We start from the raw sequence: 20,505 nt of genomic DNA on the forward strand, positions 1-20,505 counted from the left end.
ACATCCTGTTTGAGGCACTTCTTGTTAGTCAGGATGTGTCATTTTGCTTTCTCTGATACTTATGTTGGCCTCTTGTCAGTTATTGTAATATGTCTAATATATGTCACTATTTCTACTAAATGGAAAATATAATTTCTTTCAGCTGGGGTAAACGATGGGGATTAAGAGGATATATGAAAATTGCCAAAGACAGGAACAACCACTGTGCAATTGCTTCATTAGCCCAGTACCCTACTGTGTAAGCAACCTGCTGTCCCAAGAAAGCACGTGGCACGGGACTCCATTTCCAGAGGAGGGAAATCTACTCCAATGAATTGTCTTTGATGAGTATGTTAAACTCTTGAGTCCCACAAAATCTGCATTAAAACGTGAATTCTGGGAGCTTTCAAATATTTGATATGAGGACTCTAACCTTTGCCTTCAATAATGAATGCTCATGCAAATAAAATCTTTAAAAAAGAAAATTTAAGTATAATTTCTAGCTTCAATATCTTTTTGTATAGTTACTTTTTGTAGTTAAAAAATGCAATTCATCTTGAAGTTGGTGTTAAGTGTTGGTCTGATATTTAGGAGAAAGTGTGGGTAGATCTTCTGTGATGGATGTTATCCTTCATTGGCTGTAGTTTGATTGCAAAATTGTATACATCCATAAGAAACCCTTCTCTCAAAGACAATATAATAATTTCTAAATTGGACATTTTTAGCTAACAAAAATGCACCCAGTATCAAGTCGTAAACCCTCTATGCAAAGAGAGATCACTATGCGCTACTGGTTTTTTTGTTGGGCTGTGGCTCTTCCTTTTCCATTAGTTCAACCATGTATTAGGTTGCAATAAACCTAGCAAACCTACTGCAGTAGCCTCTGCTAAATGCATCAGAGCAGAAGCACAGAAAAAGACTATGCATGTTATAGAGCTCCTCATAGGAAAAATGTAGGAATTAATGAAGACAGAAAAAGCAAAGCAAATAAATAAAATACGACATCCCCTAAGAGTAGGAATAGAATCAATAAAGAAATATCAAACTAATGTCATTCTGGAAATGAAAACTATATGTACTTGAACATGAACCTCAAAGGAAATCTCACCAATAAAAAAATGAAGAGGGGAAGAAAAATCTTTATTAAATGATTGTATTTGCTTACATTTCAAAAGTCACCTCCCCTTCCCATTCTCCCTTCCCTGAGTTCTTCACCCTATCCTCCATCCCCCAGCCTCTTAGCGGGTGCTACCCCTCACAATCCCCACCTTACCTCCACCCCATCCCTCTTTCCATGGGCATCAAGTTTCCAAATGTTTAAGAGTGTCCTCTCCCACTGAGTACAAGGCAGTCCTCTGCTACACATGTGCCCAGGGCCACAAACCAGCCTATGTATGCACCTTGACTTTTGGATTAATCTCTAAGAGCTCTGAGGGGTCAGGAATATTTGACACTGTTGTTCTTTCTATAGGGTTTCTATCCAATTTATCTTCTTCAGTCTTTCCCCTTAATTCTTCCATATTGATTCCTGACCACAACCCAATGGTTGGCTGAAAGTATCTGCATTTGTCTCTGTCAATTGTTGGTAGGGCCACTCAGATGTCAGCCATGCCATGCTTCTGTCTGTATGGACAATATGGCCTCAGTAATAGTGTCAGGATTTGGTGTGTGTACATGTGATGAATCCTAACTTGAGTGGTCACTGGGTGGCCTGTCTTTCAGTCTATGCTCCATTTTTGTCCCTGCTATTTTTTCTAGAAAAAAACAATTATGTGTTAAAATTTTTGAAGATGGATGTGTGGGCCCCTGCCTCAAATTTGAGCCATGTCTATCTACTGTTAGGTGGTCTCGTCTAATTCTGTCTCCTAAGTGTTGTGCCTTTCAGCTAATTTCATCGCCATTGATTCCTGGTAGCTTCTCACATCCCAGGTTTCTGGGACTGTCTAGCGGTTTCATCTGCCACCTAACTTCCACATATAGGCCCTCTGAGCATCCCTCTTGTACTTCCCTGTGACTATTTGTTCTTGCCATGCCAAGGGAGTGTCACTATTAGTGGCGCCTGTTGGAGTAGGTATGTCCATGTTGGAAACTGAGTAAGTGACTACTGAATAAAAATTGGGTAAAAACACAGATTTAAATGGTATTACAGACTTTCTACAATTGAATGAAAAAGTCACACAAGATATCCAAGCTTATGGGAAATTTTACGCCTGTTCTAATAGGAAATTTCATACCATCAAGTGTCTTCATAAAGAAATCAAAGCAATTTCCTAATAATAACTTCATAACCTAAGTGAAAGCATTACAATAAAGAAAGAACTCATACTCGAAAGGAGTACATGTCAAGAAATAATCAAACTGAAGAGTGAAGGCAATAAGATAGAAACAATGAAAGAATAAAGAGTCAGTGAAACAAAGTTTGATGTTGGAGAACCTCAAGGAAATGGACAAAACTTTAGCCAAATTAGATAAAAGATAGAGAGAGGTAATCCAAATTAAAATTACACATAAAAGGAAGAACACAACAGAAAGCTTTAAAATCCAGATAATTATAAGGACACAGTTTAAAGCCAGTACTCCACTAAAAAATGTCTAAAAATTGTGATAATTTTCCTGATATATTGTTATTAATTAGGTTAAATGAAGATCAGGTTAGCAATTTAAAGTAGACCTTTAGCCCTTTCTGCACTAGAAGCATTCATTACAGCTCTCAAAACTAAAAAACAAAAAGAGCAAGGACAAATGTTTTAGTACAAAATTCCTCAAGATTTTAAAGCAAGATGTAATGCAAGTCCTCCCAAAATTATACTACAAAATAGAAACAGAAGAAATATTGTCAGTTCATTTTATGAGGTAATAATTACCCTGAAAGCTAAGCCATATAAAGATTCGAGAAACAAAATAATTTGACATAATTTTTCTTATGAAAATAGAGGCAAAGAAATTGAAGGCCAAATCAAATAATGACATTCGGTGCTGTTTCAGCATATGTAAAACAATCAATGTGATCTACCATATACACAAACTGAAACACAAATAACATACAACTGTTATATGCAGAAAGAGCTTTGATAATAATGCAAAACCTTTCAATAAAAGAAAGACAAGGAGGTTTGGGATGTATGTCACTGTGAGGATAGGTTTTTGTCCACGCAAATGGCTGAGAGTCTCCTCCTGAATCCCTGTGAATCAACATGTAAAACTCTTGTCTCCCTTAGCACTAAGTCAACCTACACAGTGCCTTGACATTGGACTGAACCTCCAAACCTGTAAGACAGTTCCAATCAAATGTTTGCCTTTATAAGATTTTCCTTGATCATAATCTCTCTTCATACCAATAAACCCCTAATTAAAACAGTAATCCCACTTGCCTTCATGATAAAAGTTCTGGAGAAAGTAGCACTAAAAGCACATCCATCAATCAAATAAAAGCTACATATGAGAAACAGCTAACATAATTAATGCTAAATGAAGAAAAACTTGAAGCAGTCCCACTGACATCAAGCATGATACATGGTTGTCTATATCACTTTCAATTTTCAGTTTTCTGCTTCAGCACTACCTGCAGTAATAAGGTAATACAAAAAAATTGAAGGTATAAACATATGAAAAGAATAAATCAAACTATTCCTATGTACAGATAACACAATATTACATATTTGAGGTCCCAAAATGCCTACCAGAAATTACCATTAATTTTAGCAAAATGGTAAAATACAGAATCAATTTTCAAAAACTATTACCCTTTTTAATCAACAAGAAACATACATAAAAAAAAGGATGAGGACACTTATTCACAGTCACTTCAAAAGAAAATAAAATATCTAGGAATAAAACTAGCCAAGACACTGAAGGAGTTTTACAAAGAAATGTAACCATCTGTACAAAGTAATAGAAAAGAATTTTGGAAAATGGAAATATTACATACTTACAAGGTGATAAAATTAATATTGTGAAAATGACCACCTTAATAAATGTCATTTAATCTTAAAAAAGAAGGACAAGGAGGGAGGAGAAGGAGAGGGAGAGGGAGAGGAAGAAGAAGAAGTAGTAGTAGTAGTAGTAGTAGTAGTAGTAGTAGTAGTAGTAGTGGTAGTAGTAGTAGTAGTGGTAGTAGTAGTAGTAGTAGTAGTGGTAGTAGTAGTAGTAGTAGTAGTAAAAGTACTGGGTAGAATATGGACATGAGGATGCAAGATATGTACATGATATATTTCAACATATATCATTTCAACATCACTTAAAAAGCAAAAGTCGGGGCTGGGGATTTAGCTCAGTGGTAGAGCACTTACCTAGGAAGCGCAAGGCCCTGGGTTCGGTCCCCAGCTCCGAAAAAAAGAACCAAAAAAAAAAAGCAAAAGTCACTAAAACCAGTAAAAATACAAGATTGCTCACTCTTTTTTACCTATTAAAAATATCACTTGAAGTCTAAGCTAGAGCAATAACACAGCTGAAGATGGTCAACTAGATAAGAATTAGAGCCAAAGCTCCCTGCTCCCAAACCCCGTAGGAGAGAGAGCTCACCGCCCAGACAGGTGGGCACTCCTGAGACTGCAGAGCGGGAGAGACCACCAATACAGCCCACCTCTGCCCACATCCCTGGCCCAAGAGGAAACTGTAGAGTGCCTCTGGGAACTGGAAGATAGGGGCACTCAAGCAGCAGGTCCCCTGTGGTCCAGACAACGCCCGGACCTGAAGGGACCTGTTGAACTGCTCCCTGCAGCCAAAATCCGTGGGAGGGAGAGCTAAACCTACAGAGGGGCAGAGACACCTGGGAAGCCAAAAGAGACTACACTCTACCCACATTTCTGACTCCAGAGGAAAACACCTAATGCCATCAGGGACCCGGGTGCACAGGGGTACGGGGAAAGGCAGGGCAGGCCCTTCGGCTTGCCACCCTCATGGAGAGCTCAAAAGTTGCCCCCCCACGAGCAACTTCAGCCCAGGGATCAAAGGTAAGACCAAATATTCTGCTCAAGTGACCTGCCAGGTGGACTCAGGGCCCAGGCCCATAGGAACAGCTGAAGACCAGTAGACAAGAAAGACTACATGCCTGAAAGCAGAACATTCTGTTCCCATAACTGGCTGAAAGAAACCAGGAAAACAGGTCTACAGCACTCCTGACACATAGGCCTATAGGACGGTCTAGCCACTGTCAGAAATAGCAGAACAAGGTAAGACCAGAGACAACCTGATGGCAAGAGGCAAGCACAGGAACCCAAGCAACAGAAACCAAGGCTACATGGCATCATCGGAGCCCAATTCTCACACCAAAGCAAACACTGAACACCAGAAAACAACATCTTGATTTTAAATCACAGTTGATCATGATACTGGAGGACTTCAAGAAAGACATAAAGAACTCCCTTAGAGAAATAGAAGAAAACACAAATAAACAAGCAGAAGCCTATAGAGAGGAAATGCAAAAATCCCTGAAAGAATTCCAGGAAAATACAATCAAACAAATGAAGGAATAAAAAATGGAAATAGAAGCAATAAAGAAAGCACAAAGGGAGACAACCCCGGATATAGAAAACCAAAGGAAAAGACAAGGAGCCATAGATACAAGCATCACCAACAGACTACAAGAGATAGAAGAGAGAATCTCAGGAGCAGAAAATTCCATAGAAATCATTGACACAACAGTCAAAGATAATGTAAAATGGAAAAAAGCTACTGGTCCAAAACATACAGGAAATCCAGGACTCAATGAGAAGATCAAGCCTAAGGATAATAGGTAGAGAAGAGAGTGAAGACTCCCAGCACAAAGGACCAGTGAATATCTTCAACAAAATCATAGAAGAAAACTTTCCTGACCTAAAGAAGGAGATGTCCATAAACATACAGGAAGCCTACAGAACTCCAAATGGATTGGAACAGAAAAGAAACTCCTCCCATCAAATAATAGTCAAAACACCAAATGCACAAAACAAAGAAAGAATATTAAAAGCAGTAAGGAAAAAAGTCAAGTAACATATAAAGGCAGACCTATCTGAATTACACCAGACTTCTCACCAGAGACTATGAGAGCTGGACAGATGTCATGGTGACCCTAAGAGAACACAAATTGCCAAATTACTGTATCCAGCAAAACTCTCAATGAACATAAATGGAGAAACCAAGATATTCCATGACAAAATCAAATTTATACAATATCTTTCTATAAACACAGCCCTATAAAGGATAATAAATAATAAAGCCCACCATAAGTAGGCAAGCTACACCCTAGAAAAAGCAAGAAACTAATCGTCTTGGTAACAAAACAAAGAGAAGAAAAGCACATAAACATAATCTCACATCCAAATACAAATATAACACAGAGCAACAATCACTATTCCTTAATATCTCTCAACATCAGTGGACTCAACTCCCCAATAAAAATAATACATAGATTAACAGGATACTCAATGAGGACCCTGCATTCTGCTGCTTACAGGAAACACACCTCAGAGACAAAGACAGACACTACCTCAGAGTGAAATGCTGGAAAACAATTTTTCAAGCAATTGGTCTGAAGAAGCAAGCTGGAGTAGCCATTCTAATATCGAATAAAATCAATTTTCAACCAAAAGTCATGAAAAAAATAAGGAAGGACACGTCATATTCTTCAAAGGAAAAATCCACCAAGATGAACTCTCAATCCTAAATATCTATGATCCAAATACAAGGGCACCAACATACATAAAAGAAACCTTACTAAAGCTCAGAACACACATTGCACCTCACACAATAATAGTAGGAGATTTCAATACCCCATTCTCATCAAAGGACAGATCATGGAAACAGAAATTAAACAGAGACATAGACAGACTAAGAGAAGTCATGAACCAAATGGACTTAACAGATATTTATAGAACAGTCTATCCTAAAGCAAAAGGATATACGTTCTTCTCACCATCTCATGGAACTTTCTCCAAAATTGACCATATAATTGTTCATAAAACAGGCCTCAACAGATAAAGAAAGATAGAAATAATGCAATGCGTCCTATCAGACTACCACGGGATAAACCTGGTCTTCAATAAAAATAAAGGAAGAACGCCCACATATACATGGAAGTTGCACAATGCTCTACTCAATGATAACCTGGTCAAGGAAGAAATAAAGAAAGAAATTAAAGACTTAGAATTTAATGAAAATGAAGGTACAACATACCCAAAATTATGTGACACAATGAAAGCTGTGCTAAGAGGAAAACTCATAGCTCTGAGTGCCTGCAGAAAGAAACAGGAAAGAGCATATGTCAGCAGCTTGACAGCACACCTAAAAGCTCTACAACATAAAGGAGCAAATACACCCAGGAGGAGTAGAAGGCAGGAAATAATCAAACTCAGAACTGAAATCAACCAAGTAGAAACAAAAAGGACCATACAAAGAATCAACAGAACCAAAAGTTGGTTCTTTGAGAAAATCAACAAGATAGATAAACCCTTAGCCAGACTAATGAGAGGACACAGAGAGTGTGTCCAAATTAACAAAATCAGAAATGAAAAGGGAGACATAACTACAGGATCAGAGGAAATTCAAAAAATCTTCAGATCCTACTACAAAAGCCTATATTCAACAAAACTTGAAAATCTGCAGGAAATGGACTATTTCCTAGACAGATACCAGGTACCGAAGTTAAATCAGGAACAGATAAACCATTTAAACAACCCCATAACTCAAACAGAAATAGAAGCAGTCATTAAAGTTCTCCCAACCAAAAAGAGCCCAGGTTTGGATGGGTTCAGTGCAGAATTCTATCAGACCTTCATAGAACACCTCACACCAATACTATACAAACTAATCCACAAAATAGAAACAGATGGAGTGCTACTGAATTCCTTCTATGAAGGCACAATTAGTATTACATGTAAACCACACAAGACCCAACAAAGAAAGAGAACTTCAGACCAATTTGAATATGAATATCGACACAAAAATACTCAATAAAGTTCTGGCAAACCTAATCCAAGAGCACATCAAAACAATCATCCACCATGATCAAGTAGGCTTCATCCCAGGCATGCAGGGATGGTTTAATATATGGAAAACCATCAAGGTAATCCATTATATAAACAAACTGAAAGATAAAGACCACATGATCATTTCATTAGATACTGAGAAAGCATTTGACAAAATTCAATACCATATCATGATAAAAGTCGTGGAAAGAATAAGAATTCAAGGTCCACAGCTAAACACAGTAAAAGTCATATAAAGCAAACCAGTAGTTAATATTAAACTAAATGGAGAGAAACTTGAAGCAATCCCACTAAAATCAGGGACTAGATGAGGCTGCCCATTCTCTCCCTACTTATTCATTATAGTTCTTCAGGCTCTAGCCAGAGCAAGCAGACAACAAAAGGAGATCAAAGGCATACAGATTGGAAAAGAAGAAGTCAAAATATCACGATTTGCAAATGATATGATAGTATATTTAAGTGACCCCAAAAGTTCCACCCGAGAACTACTAAACCTGGTTAAACACCTTCAGCAAAGTGGCTGGGTATAAAATTAACTCAAATAAATCAGTAGCCTTCCTCTACACAAAATAGAAACAAGCCGAGACAAGCAAGTGTAATATCTGTATGATAAGAATCCCAAGCCTCTGAAGAAAGAAATTGAAGAAGACCTCAGAAGATGGAAAGATCTCCCATCCTCATGGATTGGCAGGATTAATATAGTAACAATGGCCATTTTACCAAAAATGATTTACAGATTCAATGGAATCCCCATCAAAATACCAATCCAATTCTTCAGAGAGTTAGACAGAACAATTTGCAAACTCATCTGAAATAACAAAAAACCGAGGATAGCTAAAACTATCCTCAACAATAAAAGGACTTCAGGGGGAATCACTATCCCTGAACTTAAGGAGTATTACAGAGCAATAGTGATAAAAACTGCATGGTATTTGTACAGAGACAGACAGATAGACCAATGGAATAGAATTGAAAACCCAGAAATGAACCCACACACCTATGGTCACTTGATTTTTGACAAAGGAGCCAAAACCTTCCAATGGAAAAAAAGAGAGCATTTTCAGCAAATGGTGCTGGTTCAACTGGAGATCAGCATGTAGAATCAGGCAGATTGATACATGCTTACCAACCTGTACAAAACTTAAGTCCAAATGGATCAAGGACCTCCACATCAAACCAGATATACTCAAACTATTATAAGAAAAAGTAGGGAAGCATTTCGAACACATGGGCATTGGAGAAAATTTCCTGAACAAAACACCAATGGCTTATGCTCTAAGATCAAGAATCAACAAAGGGACTTTCATAAAACTGCAAAGCATCTGCAAGGCAAAGGACACTGTTGTTAGGACAAAACGACAAGCAATATATTGGGAAATGATCTTTCCCAATCCTACAACTGATAGAGGACTTACATCTAAAATATACAAAGAACTCAAGAAGTTAGACCGCAGGGAGACAAATAACCCTATTAAAAATGGGGTTCAGAGCTTAACAAAGAATTCACAGCTGAGGAATGCCGAATGGCTGAGAAACACCTAAAGAAATGTTCAACATCTTTAGTCATAAGGGAAATGCAATTCAAAACAACCCTGAGATTTCACCTCATACCAGTGAGAAAGGCTAAGATAAAAAACTCAGGTGACAGCAAATGCTGGCGAGGATGTGGAGAAAGAGGAACACTCCTCCTTTGTTGGTGGGATTGCAGACTGGTACAACCATTCTGGAAATCAGTCTGGAGGTTCCTCAGAGAATTGGACATTGAACTACCTGAGGACCCAGCTATACCTCTCTTGGGCATATACCCAAAAGATGCCCCAACAGATAACAAAGCCATGTGCTCCACTATGTTCATAGCAGCCTTATTTATAATATCCAGAAGCTGGAAAGAACCCAGATTCCCTTCAACAGAGGAATGGATACAGAAAGTGTGGTACATCTACACAATGGAATATTACTCAGCTATCAAAAACAATGACTTTATGGAATTCATAGGCAAATGGATGGAACTGGAAAATATCATCCTGAGTATGGTAACCCAATCACAGAAAAACAGACATGGTATGCACTCATTGATAAGTGACTAATCACCCAAATGCTTGAATTACCCTAGATGCACAGAACACATGAAACTCAAGGATGGCCAAAATGTGAATGCTTCACTCCTTCTTTAAAAGGGGAACAGGAATACCCTTGGGAGGGAATAGGGAGGCAAAGTTTAAAACAGAGGCAGAAGGAACACCCATTCAGAGCCTGCCCCACATGTTGCCCATACATATACAGCCACCAAACTAGATAAGATCGATGAAGCAAAGAGGTGCAGGCCGACAGGAACCAGATGTAGATCTCTCCTGAGAGACAGCCAGAATAAAGCAAATACATAGGCGAATGCCATCATTAAACCACTGAGCCTAGAACAAGACCCCCGTTGAAGGAATCTTAGAAAGGACTGAAAGAGCTTGAAGGGGCTTGAGACCCCATATGAACAACAATGCCAACCAACCAGAGCTTCCAGCGACTAAGCCAGTACCCAAAGACTATACACGGACTGACCCTGGATTCCAGCTGCATACATAGCAATGAGTAGCCTAGTAAGAACACCAGTGAAAGGGGAAGCCCTTGGTCCTGCCAAGACTCAACCCCCAATGAATGTGAATGTTGAGGGGAGAGCGGTAAATGGGGGAGAATGGGGAGGGGAACACCCATAGAGAAGGGGAGGTGGAGGGGTTTGGGTGATGTTGGCCCGGAAACGGGGAAGGGGAATAATATTTGAAATGTAAATAAGAAATACTCAAGTTAATAAAGATGAAAAAAAAAGAAAAGTTGACTAGTTGACTAGTCGACTAGTTACCATACCTAAAATTCAAGAGTAAAATGCTTAATTTCAGAATATTTATTTATAAAAATTTGAATACACTTTATTAATAACATGCATACAGATATACATACATGTGTATATATATACATACATTAATAAAATAAATACAATAACAATGAAAAAATTAAGTTATTGGAGAACCTGAAAACCTATGAACAATTTAATATTGTGCTGACATTCACTTGTAGTTCAGTCTACGTATGGTGTTTCCATATGAAACCATCATCATTGATGTGGTAGTTGTGGAGTTTGTTCACGTGAACTCCATGTAAGATATAAAGAATTGTTCATACTCTTGGGTTCACAGTAAGATTAGGACCTGATACCAAAGAATATAAGTTTTGCTTAATATAAATGGTGAATAAACTTGTGACTATAACATTCTAATTCTGTCACTGTCTTCTTGTAAGTCAATATCATGTTTGTATTACTCTTTTACTAAAATCTGGCACATTCCTTACTTAGGGACCATGTTTGGGTAAGTAGGAATTCTAATCATCCTCTACTATTGTCTTGCAGTCCTATGTGAAGTAAGTACCCCTTTTTACTCAGGAGCAAACCCTGTGCCTTTTCTAATCCTTCTGTGTAGGTTGTCTCTTGTCAATCCTTATAATTAATTGATCATTTAGTGATCTTTCTATTAAATGGAAAACATGATTCCTTTCAGCAGGGGCACAAGATGAAACATGGTTGTCTACATAAAAGTCTTTAAAACCTGAACAACCAATATGCGATTTTTTCATTGGACAATTCCCTACAGTATGAACACTATGATGAATACAAGAAAACATTTTGCAGGAGACAATATTTTCAGAGATATGACAATCAGTTCTGGTGACAATATTTTGCTGGATGTGTTAAAGAAATTAGTCCCTAAAGAGCCACATTGCCATGAAAATATAGGACATTTAAAGGATTTTGGGATTATGAACAATGAAGCTGCCACTCTATTCAGATTATGTTCACGATTCCTAAAAAAAAAATTATTTTCAATTTTAATGACTATGTAACTAATTTTTTTAAAATGATAAACTCAAATATAACTTCTAGCTTCTTTTTTTGTAGTCAATGTGTTGTTTTTGTTGTAATTGCTGCTGCTGCTGCTGCTGCTGCTGCTGCTGCTGCTGCTGCTGCTAATAAGCATGAAATTCACCTTGAAGGCAGGATAGAATGTGCTGAAGGTGTTCTTGGACTTAGAATTGTTGACTCCTCTGGTTGCCATTTGTTTTCAGAGTTTTCTTTATCCTCCAACATCTGTGCTCTGAAAGAATATATGAAGATTTCTAGATTTGAAACTTTTCACTGTCACAAATTCACCTAATTTCCATTCTTGGTCCCTCTGTTCAGTGAGATGACACTAGGTGTTGTTCCACAACATTATGCTGGGAAAGGATTCTTCCTTGGCCTAGAACTCAATCCTGTGTTTGTTTACATTTCACTATATCAATGCTACTGATTACACTCCTATAAGTGCAATGGTGCTGAAGTAAAAGGCAGGGACCTTTGAATAGCATTTATGAACATGACAGAGATCATTAAAATAGAACTAAAGAAACCCATAACAACATGGTGAAAGTAAATAAATAAAATAGTTTAAGTCCCAAGAATAGAAATAGAATAACGAACGGAAATCCAAATGGAGAGATATATAAAATTGATAAATTCAGAAATTTTAAGATGAACTTCAGAGGCAAGTCTCACCAACACATGACAAAAGATGGAAGAGAGAATCTTAGATATTGAAGACAATATGAAAAATGAATACCTAGGTCAAAATTAATGTGAAAAAAACTGAGGCACAACACATCCAGAAAATCCAGGACACTATGAAAAGACCAACTCTAAGAGTAATAGTAATACAGGTAGGAGAAAAATCACAGGTGAAATGTACAGAAAATATTTTGAATAAACTAGGAGAAAATTCCTCCAACCTAAAGACAAAGGTGCATATCAACATACAAGAAGCATGCAGAATATCAAATAGATTGGAACAGAAACTAAAAACAACAAATAAACAAAAATGCGCAAATCAACAAAACTCAAAACATTAAGCTTTCATGACATCAACAACAAAAAGAATGTGGAAAGCTGCAGGGGAAAATGGCAAAATAACATATAAGAAGGTAAGCCTATTACAGTAACACCTGACTTCTCCATGGAGATTGTTAAAAACAGAAGTGGGGATGGGGCACTGTCAGTTGTTTCTATATGAAGCTGTTAATCTCACACAAGAAAGTATAATAATAAATGACCCCAGACCAGTATATAAATAGAAGGGGAAGATATCACAACAATAAAATAATAGGAATAAACAAGCACTGTTCATTAATAATTCTAATATCAATGGTCTCACTTTTCCAATATGAAGACACAGACTAACAGAACATATGCAAAAACAAACTCTATACTTCTGCTGCAGTTATGAAACACACCTTATCATCAAAGATAAATATCATCTTAGGATAAATGGATAGAAAAAATATGTGTAAGATGAGATATAAAGATGGTAGTACAGGACACCATCTTTGTTTCCTTATGGAAAGCCTTAGTAAAATGGATCCTTAGGATGCAAAATATGAGGCCTTGAAGAAAAGTGGATGATTAGATAGTCAGTTGAAAAAATGATAAAACAAAATATTAAACACAAAAGAAATATCTACAACCGAAAAGACCATATATATGAATCACAGTCTTAGAAGGAAAAGAAGAATCCCAGATGAATGTCATAAATCAGATCTTCACCAAGATCACAGAACAAAACTTCCCCAATGTTCCAAAGAAAGTAGCACTTAATATTTTAAGTAGTGTGAAAAAAAACCTACCATAGCATATTAAAATTCAACATTAAATAGGCAGACTAAGAAGAGGTTTAAGAGGTCTGGGCACAAAAAATAAGAATAGTCAGTGGCAGGAACCTTCCTGTTTCTGCCTTTTCCTGGAACTGAACCAGTCCCACAGCTCCCTGTACACAAATCCCATGGTGGACAGAGTTAGACTCTCAGAAGTGTGTACAATCTTGAGAACTCAGGGTAGACCACCACTTCTCTTCACATTCCTGGCCCAAGAGGTACTTGCCAAGGGCCCTCTGGATACAGGAACCTAGGAGCAGTCAGAGGCAGGACCCTTCTGGTTTCTGCCTGAGCCCAGAACTGAAATCCAGTTGCCAGGAGTGCTGACACACCTGAGAGCAGAAGTAAGATGAACTTTTCTGCTCCAAGTGAACTACCTGGAGGCTTCAGGATCCCCAAACCCAGGAGCAGCTCTCTATTCCCAGATCTGGCTGAAAGTAAACAGGTCTACAGGAGTGCTGACACACAGGCTTAAAGGAGGGTCAAACCACTGTCAGAGACAGCAAGACACATTAACACCAGAGACAGTCTGATGGCAAGAGGCAAGTACAGAAACCTGAGCAACAGAAACCAAGACTACTTGGCATAATCAGAACCCAATTCTACCACCAAACCAAATGCTCGATATCCAAACATAACGGAAAAGCAAGATTTGAATTTAAAATCACATCTCATGATGGTGGTAGAGGGCATTAAAAAAACTCCCTTAAAGAAATAGAGGACAACATGAGTAAACAAGTAGAAGCTCTTAAAAGAAACACAAAAATCCCTTAAAGGATTATAGGAAAACATAACCAAACATGTGAAGGAATTGAATGAAATCATCCAGGATTAAAAAATGGAAATAGAAAAAATAAAGAAATCACAAATGAAGAAAACCCAGGAGATAGAAAAATCAAGGAAAGAAATCAGGAGTCATAGAAGCGAGCATCACCAACAGAATACAAGAGATAGAAGAGAGAAGTTCAGGGGCAGAAGATACCATAGAAAACATTGACACAATGTCAAAGATAATGTAAAATACAAAAAGCTCCTAAGCCAAAACATCCAGGAAATCCAGGACACAATGAAAAGATCAAACCTAATGATAATAGGTATAGAAGAGAGGGAAGTTTCCCAACTTAAAGGACCAGTGAATGTCTTCAACAAAATTATAGAAGAAAACATTCCCTAACCTAAAGAAAGAGATTCCCATAAACATACAAGAAGCCTACAGAACTCCAAATAGAATGGACCAGAAAACAAATTCTGCTCATCACATATTAGTCAAAACACCAAATGCACAAAAAAAGAAAAAATGTTAAAAGCAGTCAGGAAAAAGGGTCAAGTGATATATAAAGACAGACCTATCAGAATTATTCCAGTGTTCTCACCAGAGAATATGAAAGCCAGAAGATCCTTGGCAGATGTCATACAGACATGAAGAGAATACAAATGCCAGTCCAGGCTACTTTATCCAGCAAAATTCTCAATTAATATACATGGAGAAACAAAGATATTCCATGACAAAACCAAATTCACACAATATCTTTTCAGAAATCCAGCCCTACAAAGGAGAGTAGATGGAAAACTCCAACACAAGGAGGGAAACTGCACCCTAGAAAAGGCAAGAAAATAATCTCCTTTGCAATGAACCCAAAAGAAGAAAGCCAACAAAACATAATCCCACCTCTAACAACAAAAATAACAGGAGACAACAATCACTATTCCTTACATATCTTAACATCAATGAATTTAACTCCCCAATAAAAAGACTAAAAGACTGGAAACAAGAAAAGGACCCAACATTTTGCTACATACAGGAAACACACCTCAGTAAAAAAGCCAAACACTACCTCAGAGTAAAAGGCTGGAAAATATTTTCCAAGCAAATGGCTCCAAGAAGCAAGGTGGTGTAGCTATTTTAATATTGAATAAAATCAACTTTCAACCAAAAGTTATCAAAAATACAAGGAAGGACACTTCATGTTCAGCAAAGAAAAAAACTCCACCAAAAACTCTCAATCATGAATATATATGCTCTAATTGCAAGGGCAACTATATTCAGAAGAGAAAGCTTACTGAAACTCAAAGCACACATTGGACATCACACAATAATAGTGAGAGATTTCAATAGTCCACTCTCATCCATGAAGAGATCATGGAAACAGAAAGTAAACAGAGACACAGAGAAACTAACAGAAGTTATGGACCAGATGGATTTAATAGATATCTATAGAACATTTCATCATAAATCAAAAGAGTATACCTTCTTCTCACCACCTCAAGGTATCTTCTCCGAAACTGACCATATCATCAGTCACAAAACAGGCCTCAACATATACAAGAACATTGAAATAATCCCATGTATCCAATCAGATCATCAAGGACTAAGGTTGGTCTTCAATAACAACAAAAATGACAGAAAGCTCACATATTCATGGCAGTTGAACAATACTCTACTCAATGATAACTTAGTCAAGGAAGAATTAAAGAAATTGAAGACTTTTAAGAATTTAATGAAAATGAAGTTAAAGTGTACCCAAATTTATGGAACACAGTGCTAAGAGGAAAACCCATATCTCTGAGTGCCTCCAAAAAGAAGATGGTGAGCACATACATTAGCAGCTTGACAGCACATCTAAAAGAAGTAAATACCCTAAAGAGGAGTAGACTGCTGGAAATAATCAAATGTAGGGCTGAAATCAAACAAGAATGAACAAAAAGAATTATACAAAGAATCAACAAAACCAGGAGCTGATTCTTTAAGAAAATCAGCAAAATAAATAAACCCTTACCCAGACTAATGGAAGAGCACAGAGAGTGTATCCAAATTAACAAAATCAGAAATGAAAAGGGAGACATTACAACCAAATCTGAGGAAATTCAAAAAATTATCAGATCCTACTACAATAGCCTATATTCAACAAAACTGGAAAATCTGGATGAAATGGACAATTTTCTAGACAGATACCAGGTACTTTAATGAGGATTAAATAAACCATCTAAACAGTTCCATTACTACTAAAGAAATAGAAGCAGTTATTAAAAGGCTCCCAACCAAAAAAGTCCAGGACCAGATGTGTTTAGTGCAGAATTGTATCAGACCTTCATAGAAGACCTAATACCAATTAGGTCCAAACAATTCCACAAAATAGAAACAGAAGGAGCACTACCCAATTCCTTCTATGAAGCCACAATTATGCTTATACCTAAACCACAAAAAGACCAAACAAAGAAAATTTCAGACCAATTTCCCTTATGAATATTGACACAAAAATAATGAATGAAATTCTCGCAAACCAAACCCAACAACACATCAAAACAAGCATCTATCATGATCAAGTAGATTTCATCCCAGGGATGCAGAGTTGGATCAACATATAGAAATCCATCGCCATAATCCACTATGTAGACAAACTCAAAGGAAAAAAAACATGATCATCTCATCAGATGCTGAGAAAGCAGTTGACAAAATTCAACACAATTTCATGTTAAAAGTATTGGAAAGATCAAGAATTCAATGCCAATACCTAAACATAGTAAGAGAATTATATAGCAAACAAGTAGCCAACATCAAACTAAATGGAGAGAAACTTTGAAGCAATCCCACTAAAATCAGAGAGTAGACAAGGCTGCTCACTCTCTCCCTAGTTATTCAATATAGTATTTGAAGTCCTAGCCAGAGAAATCAGCCAACAAAAGGAGATCAGTGGATACAAATTGGAAAGAAAGAAATCAAAATAGCACTATTTTAAGATGATATGATAGTATGCTTCGGTGATCCAAAAAGTTCCAACAGTGACCTACTAAGCCTGATAATCAACTTCAGCAAAGTGGCTGGGTATAAAATTAACTCAAACAAATCAGTAGCCTTTCTGTACTCAAAGTTTTTTCAGGCTGAGAAAGAAATTAGGTAAATGACCACCTTCACAAAAGTCACAAATAACGTAAAATACCTCATTGTGACTCTACACAAGCAAGTGAAAGATCTTTATGACAAGAACTTCAAGTACAATGAAGAAAGAAATTGAAGATCTCAGAAAATGGAAAGATCTCCCATGATCATGGATTGGCAGAATTACTATGTTAAAAATGACCATCTTGCCAAAAGCAATCTATAGATTCAATGCAATCTCCACTAAAATTCCAACTCAATTCTTCATAGAGTTAGAAAGAGCTCTCCGAAAATTCAAGCCAAGCCAAGTAGTGCATGCTTACAGGAGGCAGATATACTGATCTTCTGAGAGGCTTAGCCAGAGCATGACAAAAAGAGAGGTAAATGCTACCATCAAACCATTGAACTGAGAATGGGATCCCCATTGGAGGAGTTAGAGAAAGGGTTGAAAGGGCTGATGAGGCTTGCAACCCCATAAGAACAATAATACCAACTAACCAGAGTTCCCAGGGACTAAACCACAACCCAATAAGGACACATAGACAAGACCTATGGCTCCAGCAGCATATGTACCAGAAGATGGCCCTGTTAGGCACCAATCAAAGGAAAAATCCTTTGTCCTGCTAAGGCTGGATCCTCCAGTGTAGGGTAATGTCAGGGTGAGGAGGTAAGAAGGAGGTGTTTGTGAGGGAAGGTGAACCCCCTTGTAGAAGAAGGGAGAGGGGAAGAGGATAGGGAGCTTATGAATGGGAAACCTGGAAAGGGAATAGCATTTGAAATTATAAACAAAAATATACAAAAAAAACAAAGAAAATGTTTAAGCTACCATAAAATAGTCACAAATTATAAACAAGTGCATCAAAATAACAAACTTCTCACAGGAAATTTTATCAACCTAGACTAATCCTACTCAGCAAAAATAATGTCAGAGAAATTGAAGGACAATGAAAACCTTCCAATGGTACATGCTATACGAACTGTATCTGCAAACTAGTTATGGTGACAAATCTTGTTAGTCAACTGGACATAAATGAAAAGCAGAATCTCCTTTGAGAGATAGTTTACACATTATTGGGTTGAGACATGTCTTGAGGACATTTTATTGACTGCTAATTGTTGTGACAGGTCTAGCCCATTTGAGGTTACACCATTCCTACACATACAAGAATGTTGGCTGAACACGAGCCTGAGATTAAATAAATTTTTGACATGGGGACACGGCTTCTCTATCACTTTGGTACCTTCAATTTTATTCCTTAACTTTCCTAAATTGTGAACACCAAACTATAAAATAAACCCTTTCATCACCCAATTTTCTTTTGCTCATGATGTATGATAATGACAGAAGTCAAAAAAGAACCAATATTTGTATCAAGAAAATGAGAGTTTGCTAGGAAAGACTGGATTGTGTTGCTTGGTAAAATTGTGGTGGCACTTGGAAACTTGGGCTATAAAAGCCATTCAGTGCTCAGAACTTCTGACAATGTTCAGTGTTTTCTATAAATTTGTGGGAAGACCAGGGACAAGTAAGTCTCCTAGATTTTAGTTCTAAAGCAATGAGAGAAAAAAAATGATGGAGTTGAATGTTATGTTTAGAAACAAACACACATTTCCCAAACAATAATCTGAGCATTCTGTCTCCATAGAGTATAAGAAACATAACTTTAAAATAATTTTTATTAATTTAGAAATCTTTTTCTGTGAGCATGAATAACTTAGCAAATATGAGAGAGACGTTTGTTATCAAAAATCTCTGGTAAGAGTTAGGCATTAGAAGCAAGCTATAGGCAGTGCATTGATCACCTCAGATATGAACCTAGCCCAGGACATATCAATAGTAAGCTACATGTGGTATTGATAAGGTAGCAAATTAGCCCAAAGTTGTAACATCTAATAGTACAAACGTTATGCATAATTAATTGTTAAAATTATTAAAACTTTAGTAATTGTCTTTTGGAACACTTTGCTGTGCTCTAAAACATGACTTCTCTTCACTGTATTTATCCACATGTGCAAGAGGACATGAGACCCTGCATTTTATTTTCAGTGACAACTGAGTTTTCAATACTGTTACTAAGTCCATACCAGCCTTTCTGTTGGTCATAGTCATTGGACTAATCTCACAAAGACCCACTAGACAACTCTCAGTGACATCACTGAGCCTGCCACAGTTAAGGACTTTAAGGCAGCCATGAATCCAGTATGCAAGATTTAACATCAGCAGCAGCAGCTAAGACTGTCCAGTGGAACCCATCAACAGCATTTATGCACAATTGTTTTTCCATGGTTGAGGAAATGCCTATTCAACACTTGTATTAGTATGATATTATAAATACTGTTTTGTGAATAAATCAACTATATTCAAAAGGCAAATCTTTTGTTGACATCTAATTATCTATTGCCTTTGAGCCCATAAGCCCACAGACTATGTCAAAATTATGGGGTCACTGTGGTACCTAAGCATGATACTTGATGCCAAGAATGCTTCTCTCTCCTTACAGGTGAAATGTCTCCTTATGAATAGGGTTTCAAAGTACAAGGATTCATCAGAGACAATGAGGTGTCTCCAAGATCTGATTATGATTTTAGACTGTGGAGAAAGTTCCTTGTATCATATTGATGAACAATTATTATACTTAGGGCATAACTCTGCTGAGTAATTTCTCTTGGTTAGTGCTTAACAGATAAAGAACATTTTAATGAGGAAGATACAAAACTGGAAGGATATAAGGAAGATAGAGACATGAGACAGAAATAGGATACAATTCCTTATGTCTATTATAGGACAGGTAAGTAGATGTGACTCAGGAAGTATGAGCTGTTTTGGCCCAAGGCTTCTATTCCTGTTGATCTAGATCTTCCTGCTGATTGTCTCTTTCTCTTGGTGCTCAGAGAGTACCTGACCGTTCTGTGAGAAACACAGTGACAGAAGTTCTTCTGCTGATCTTTCCAAGCTAG

General features: G+C 37.2%; 1 protein-coding gene across 1 annotated transcript in view; it reads left to right on the top strand.

The window, feature by feature from the left end:
* Window positions 1-378, top strand: part of Ctsq (cathepsin Q) — a 5,562-nt gene extending 5,184 nt beyond the window's left edge. Inside the window, exon 9 of the mRNA NM_139262.2 lies at window positions 143-378. Coding sequence (NP_640355.1) covers window positions 143-242 — 100 coding nt within the window. The 3' untranslated portion in view covers window positions 243-378. The remainder of the gene's footprint in view (window positions 1-142) is intronic.
* Window positions 379-20,505: the final 20,127 nt, after the last annotated feature.

This window comes from Rattus norvegicus, chromosome 17 (assembly GCF_021556685.1).
Source record: "Rattus norvegicus strain SHRSP/BbbUtx chromosome 17, alternate assembly SHRSP_T2T, whole genome shotgun sequence".
NCBI classification, from domain to species: Eukaryota; Metazoa; Chordata; class Mammalia; order Rodentia; family Muridae; genus Rattus; species Rattus norvegicus.